Raw genomic sequence first — 7,277 nt, forward strand, 5'->3', positions numbered from 1 at the left:
TCCCGCCAAAAGGCCCTGACCTCGTGTCATGCTAAACTGTGGAAATATGTCTTCGGATATTTTGTCACAGGATGGTTTTGTGAGTTATTCCTAATTAACTCTCACTGGCACTAGAATGGTACACTCATCCGAGATTCAGAAACCATTAAACGTCTCGCCAAGGGCCAAGTTAACTTGTTAACTTGAAAAACTGTATTAAGAGCTTTGATCGAGGATATGCAGGGGCTAACCTAAAAAATAGCCATGAGTAGTTCTCCGATACTCAAAAAATCGCAGTGCGTTCCTCTGTGTTCACACATATACTACGAGTAGTCTCCATTTAAGCCAAGGCTTGGTCCTTGAACAACTGTAGTGAGAAGGGTCTTTATGACTCTGTGATCCACATTGACTTTTTAGTCATGGTTACTTTGCAAAGACGCATCTGTGTTCAACAAAGAATATTCATTCAAAGGAACAAGAAGTGAATATTATTTTTCAACACACAACCTTTCAAACCTAGAAGCAAGGTGAAGCTGTATTTGAAGTTATGTGACGAATTGCATTGAAGCCTCTTCAATCAGTTTGTTACTATCTATGAACTTTCTGAAGTGATCCTGAAGAATCGGTCTCTCTGTTATTATCTCTATAGTATTTCAAAGTTGAAAGTGTTGATTTTCCAAAACCTATACAAGAAGCCTCTATACCCAATGTGCGTTCAAAGTCAAATTTTAAAGGAAGTCCAACTATTCAAGTTGAAGTCATCCATGTGGTTATTCATACGTACATCTTGAAGTTGTGAAGAAATCGAAGATCAACAGAATGTCAGGAACAATGAAGAAGTTTGATAAGAAAAGAACGCTATAAACCAATGGGGAGATTGTTAGGACATTATTTAGGTTGTTTATACTTTACTTTATACAACATTGTGTGTTCTCGGTTTTAGACCGAGAACAGGTAGATTTCGGTGGTGTCTGGATCAAAATCCCAAAGGGATTTCGGTAGGCCTTAATAGATTTCTGTGTGTAGGCGGTTTAGGTTTAGCTATCAATAGTTGCTCATCAGTGCATTGTAAATGTTGTTGATTCGAAATTTAGAAGGAGCTAGAGAGAACCGAGAGTTTATGAGATTTCATTGTACTTGACTATTATCGAATATAGTATGCATTGAGATTATTCATCCGTGTTCTTAATTGATTTATTGCTAGTCAACTTGATTGAGATTCCGCACAAATTGAATAATTTTAGATTGATATGCAAATTGGGTTTTACAAGTGGTTAATTATTTTGTAAAAACAACTAATCATAAATATTCCGTTTTTTAATGTAGAATTTGATTTTTTTTTTCCACCAAACTTGAAAATAAACATGGCTAAAACTAACTTTTGTCTTTAGACATTCAAATTTCAACATGACATGTAAAAAAAAACAACTAGTCAACAAGTATCATGTCACAAGTTTAGCCTATAAATGAATCTATACCATCCATTGAGACTTTTTCCATTATAAGACACCATGTGAATGTGACACAATTACTAAACTTTGAGTGATCCTTAATCAAAATATATATTTTGTCTCCTAACAACTATTTCTTCTACCAACAAAATCCACCATCTATAATGTATCCATCAAAAGTAAATAAGCTTCATATAAGATATATCTAATCTATCAATGGTCCATGTTTTTATGCAGGAATGTTGTCGACCCAAGAGACGTGTACTTTTCCTTTTGCAAGTATCTCATGTTTATCGTGGACATGGCGGAATAAAGCTGCCCACTAAACCTGCAAAGCACTCTACTTCCAACAATGCGACTACATACAACACGCCATATCTTCCCCTTTTGGTCTTTCTCTTCCTTCCACAGTTTTCGATCTCTCTAAACAATGGTGTTGTCATTCACACTGCTTTTTCTAGTTTTTGCTCACTATCCCTACTCCACCTCCTCCTACCCATCTTCTACAGAGTGGAGATCTGCAAGGGCAACGTACTATGCACCCGCTGATCCGCGGGACGCCATCGGCGGCGCGTGTGGTTACGGCGACGTGGAGAAAGCAGGGTATGGGAAGGCGACGGCGGGGCTCAGTACTGTGTTGTTCCAGAAAGGACAGATCTGTGGTGCTTGTTTTGAGGTCAGGTGTGTAGAGGATCTCCAATGGTGTATTCCGGGGACTTCTATTATCGTGACAGCGACTAATTTCTGTGCTCCGAATTACGGGTTTCCGGCAGACGGCGGTGGCAAGTGTAACCCTCCGAATCCCCATTTTGTTTTACCGATTGAGATTTTTGAGAAGATTGCGATTTGGAAAGCTTCTAACATGCCAATTCAGTATCGCAGGTAGTGTTCAATTGTTCATCACTCTGATACTTCCTTCCTTTCCCCTCAAAGTTTGAATAACGAAAAGGTGAAATTAGGGTTTGATGCATATCATTGTTGCAGGATCAAGTGCAGAAAGGAAGGAGGAATTAGGTTTACCATTGATGGAGCTGGAATCTTCTTATCGGTAATGATCAGCAATGTTGCCGGTGCCGGAGACTTAGCTGCGGTGAAGATTAAAGGTTCACGAACCGGGTGGCTTCCGATGAACAGAAATTGGGGACAAAATTGGCATATAAATGCAGACATGAAAAATCAACCTCTTTCTTTCGAGGTCACTAGTAGTGATGGGTTAACTGTTACTTCTTACAATGTTGCTCCAAAAGAATGGAATTTTGGTCAGAGTTTTGAGGGCAAACAGTTCTAATCTTGAATCTTGAATCTTGAATCTTGAATAGTTTTTTAATGGGACATTCCCTTTTATAGAGCCTGGTTTTTAGTTGTATAAAATAATCTTTAGATTTAAGAAATATTATTATTGACAAGATCAGTTCTAAAAATACAGAATTGAAGGGAGATCTAAATAGTACTTGTGTTTGGTTTTGTTTTGTTATGTTTACTGTTTTTTGTATCAATTTCATGTAGGAATTAGAAAAAGAACTTGGTTTACTTTTTAAAGAGTAGCATGTTTGATAAGTTATGTTAATCGATTCAAATGTTTGTTTATTATATTTTGTCTTATTAAGGCATTAAATGGAAAATCAACCAATTATAAAATTTTATTTTCATTTTTTCTCTTATTATAGCAAAAAACAAGAAAACTGTTTAATTAGCTTATTTGGACATATTTTTTTGAAGTATAATATGTTGTAGTAGGAAGAGATTATAGTAGAATGTTATAATAAACAAGTCAATGAAAATACATTGTTATTTCTTACAATTAACCTTATAAATCATGAAGTACTTTGAAAACATGTGACTCAAATGAAAGTTTTTGGATATTAACAAATTGCCCAAAATGCCTTTTAGCAATATGACAAAACAACTAAATCCTGTGGATCAAAAGCAACTTAAATCAATGATTTGTAGACCATGTACAAAACATCGGAATTCCTGATTCCGAAACCAGAAACAAGATTCCATCTTCCATGATAATAATAACATAACAATTTCTATGAGTTAAATAACAGAAATCCAATAATAAACTAAAAGGAATTTGTTATACAAATGAAAAACAAAACTCCATACTTGCAAATCTGAGATGTTTTCTACTGAATAATACAAATGGTATGAACCTATACCATCGATTGTTACCAAAACAAAAAAAAGAATCAAACTCTATACCTTTCTAAAAATTTCATGACATAGATTTCGTGTTACAAAAAAAAAAAAAAATGAAACCCTATTTAGTTTCAAGTGGAACAAAAAACATGAATCATGAATCATGAATCTCATAGCTTTTGATGAGACTCAATAAGCAATGCATTGAGCATAACATGAACACAAGCTTCATAAACAACTCCATTATAATGCATCCCATCTGACGAACAATCAACCCCACATTTTTTGCTTAAATTCTCAACATCTAGCATCAAAAACACACCACCATCTTTACGCAAGATCTTGCTTTTATAAAGTTCTTGATCATATAAATTGCACATCTCACTTGTCATCTTTACCCTTTTCTCTTCTGTATTCAGCATTTTGTTTATCAAAGTTGGCATGCCTAGCCAAAACAAATGGAATCCCCGAGTAGAATCAGATCCCACTGGAAGGAACGGAATCAGTGATTCCCTTAGATAACGTAATGAAACTCCGTAATCGGAATAGTTTGTGAAGTGTAACATATGCCATAAACCTGAACCCATCACTAACACATCTGGATAAGTATTGTTTCTTTTGAAATCTGTAATGACATGAGTGAGATTAGTAGCGTAAGGTGCCCAAATGAAGTCCAATTTCATCCCAATTTCTTCAACCACGATATGATAATTACTATGTCTTTTAAACAAATCAGCCTGAATCGATTCCATTTCATCTAAACTCAAAACCAAATCTAACAAAGACACCACAAACAATCGCGCCTGTGAATCGCCTGCGACAACGACCCATGAACCGTTTAGCAGGTCCGAGACATCGATCCGACTCAATTTCTGGAAATCGCAATCGAAAGATCGAGAGTTGTTTTCGAAATCCCATGAAAACCCATCAAAATTGGAGTGGAAATTAACCTCGTTTATTAAAGAAATGCAAGGAGTGGGATCTTGTTGTAACAGAACAGTCGGAGAAGAGGGGAAAACAGAAGGGAAATAAGGAATGAGGTGAATACATACAGCGAGACTGATGAAAAGAGCACCGCTGAAGAAGAGAACTTTATTACGACTAAGATGCCATCCCGCCATAGCCATTGGCACAAATAAGACTACACAGGCCGCCATTATTCCCAATTGGACGGCACCAAAAAACATTTTGTCTACCTGGGTTCTGATAAAGCTTCAGTCCGATTTTGATTTCGATCTTTTTTCTTGAATTCAAAAGGGCATAAATGATTTGATCTTGGGTGTTCTTGGCGCATCTGGGGAGTTTTGTTGTGGTTGAATTATGATGGGGTTTTTTTGTGGGTTAGGGTTATAGTTGGTGGAGTGAGAAGATTGGATTGTGAATGAAGGGAAAGATGTGATTGCTATGGTGTAACAGAAGATGAAGCTACTGAAAGAAAGATGGGCGAGTGCGAGTTGTTTCTGAGACGGCGAGTTTATTCTTGGCGATGGTATTTTAGCTGTCTCTCTCGTTGTGAATTACATAAGCGATCACCGACTATGATTCAACCTCCACTTTTCAAAAATTACTATTTCTGTACTAAAAAAACAATCATGTATTTGTTCTAAAATTAATCTCTAATCTCATCAATTAATTACAGATTCGGATCTAAATGCATCTCCATTTACTAAGTAGGTCGTTTGAATGTTCTATTGATGGATTTAGTAAATGAATACAATTTGTTTTTGAAATTAAAATTTCAATCCGAATACTTCAAATTAATTTCAAATTTAATCCAATAAAGATGACAAATTAAATTCAAACTTGATCGGATTAAGGATGACATAAAACCTAAAACCAAAAACCCGAGTTACCCGTGATGAGTATGGGGATGTGCAATATACGAATTTAAAAATCGGGGATGGGTATACCCCTTAGAATCCTCGAACCTGAATTCGACCCAACTGCAAATTTGTCCATATGGTTTGTAAAAAGTTGTAGATAAGGTCCAAAAAGTTTTCAAATTACATCATTGGTCCAAATTTGAAAGTTCATGTGAGTTTTTGGTCCTTGAAAATGATGAAAGAATTTTTCCCCTTTTATTTTTTTACAATGGGTTTGGTCCTCAATCCTCATGTAAGTTTTCTGAGAATAAACCCTAATTTTACTATTGATTTCTAAGGATAAACCCCAAATCCTTGATTTTCTTTCTTTCATTTCGATCAACCCAAAATCAAAATCGACAATCAAATCAAATGGATGCTCGTCGTAGAAGGGGGCAAATCAACAATGAATCGTTGGAGGGAGGAAGGGGTGGTTGATGATGTGCCAAGCATATTCTGGTCTTTTGTGATTGACGATGTAAGGGAATATTGGGGAAGGGTGACACACACACAAGAGAAATAGGCGACATTTTAATTTTATAATATAATATTGAAGAACGTAAAATATGAAATAGAGGGTATGATCTTTTTTTATGTTTTATATTGACTGTATCTATAAAACGTTTCATTTTTTGGACTATTGATGCAAGTTGATAACTTTTTGGACCTCATCTATAATTTATTTGTGAACATGTGCCATTGTTTACTCTTATATATATATATATATATATATATATATATATATATATATATATATATATAGAGAGAGAGAGAGAGAGAGAGAGAGAGAGTTATGTTCCAATGAGAATATTTTTCCCATGAAAACATTTGAGAACATTTTTTAGCATATGAGTTCAAATAATATGCGTGTTTGTTATTCAAATACAAATTACCCATGTAACTTCCTCCACCATATTATATCATTCTCTCTCCTCTCATACGAACCTAAATTGACAGTACCAGACCACCACCAGAAATCGTCGGGACCCACTAGACCACCACCTGAAACACCATACCACCGCCAAACCATCGGCTCCAGATTTGCTGGTTCACGACATCCCCAACCTCTAATCCTCCCACAATCGGAAGCCAACTCCTCATCCTTCTTCTTTGGAGAACTGTTGCCGACCTCCTAAACAACGTCCTCGGATTTACGTCTCCTCTTCTTGAACCTTCTCCCTCCGCCATTCTTTTGTGCTGAACTGCAAACATGAACCGTTGCTCTGAACCACGATCCGGTTTGTCGGAGAAGCTGAAGCGGATCTAGTTTCACCGGATCTGAAGCAAATCTACGTCAACAGCCACCAAAACCACTGCCGTCAACCATCAGATCTATAGAAACATACCACCGGACAACCGCTACTGGAACCACCTTAACGCCACCAAAACCACCGCAATGTAGCCAGAACCTTCGCAATGTCTCTGGAATCATTGGATGACCGCCTCTTCACTTCTTCCGTACCTGCTTGTTCGACACCTCCCCCGCCTCCCATCGTTCGAGACCACCACCTTCGTCTCTTCCATTCCTAAATCATCACAACCAGGGCTGACCCTAGGGGCGGGCGAGCTGGGACATAGCCCAGGGCATCAATGAGTTTGGGGCATCATATTTTCAATTGCTCTTATCAGTATGTACATTCGCAAGAACAAAAATTGAGTGGCTTTTCACGCGTAATCTTGGGAATCTAACTATCGCATTCCTAAATCCAATCGAGGAGTCGGACATAAGACAGGGAAATTGGAATATAAACGCTTCTAATTCTGATTAGTGATATTATTGTATCCTTTTCAGCTTCTCCCTTAATCCCTAAATCGGATACCCGATTTTTTATTTCAACCGGTA

At 36.9% G+C, this 7,277-nt stretch overlaps 2 protein-coding genes across 2 annotated transcripts; one reads left to right on the forward strand and one right to left on the reverse strand.

Moving 5' to 3' along the window:
- The first annotated feature begins 1,716 nt into the window (after positions 1 to 1,716).
- Positions 1,717 to 2,773, forward strand: EXPA13 (expansin A13). Its single transcript, XM_079025092.1, has 2 exons — positions 1,717 to 2,312; positions 2,415 to 2,773. The coding sequence occupies exons 1-2, from the start codon at positions 1,861 to 1,863 to the stop codon at positions 2,716 to 2,718; spliced, it is 756 nt and encodes a 251-aa protein (XP_078881218.1). The 5' UTR covers positions 1,717 to 1,860; the 3' UTR covers positions 2,719 to 2,773.
- Positions 2,774 to 3,489: 716 nt separating this feature from the next.
- On the reverse strand, positions 3,490 to 5,119 carry LOC145087180 (Pmr5/Cas1p GDSL/SGNH-like acyl-esterase family protein). The gene has a single exon (XM_079025093.1). The coding sequence runs from the start codon at positions 4,757 to 4,759 to the stop codon at positions 3,743 to 3,745; it is 1,017 nt and encodes a 338-aa protein (XP_078881219.1). The 5' UTR covers positions 4,760 to 5,119; the 3' UTR covers positions 3,490 to 3,742.
- Between the last annotated feature and the right edge of the window lie 2,158 nt (positions 5,120 to 7,277).

The sequence above is a fragment of the Lactuca serriola genome, chromosome 2 (assembly GCF_051521515.1).
Source record: "Lactuca serriola cultivar US96UC23 chromosome 2, Lser_US96UC23_V15, whole genome shotgun sequence".
NCBI classification, from domain to species: domain Eukaryota; kingdom Viridiplantae; phylum Streptophyta; class Magnoliopsida; order Asterales; family Asteraceae; genus Lactuca; species Lactuca serriola.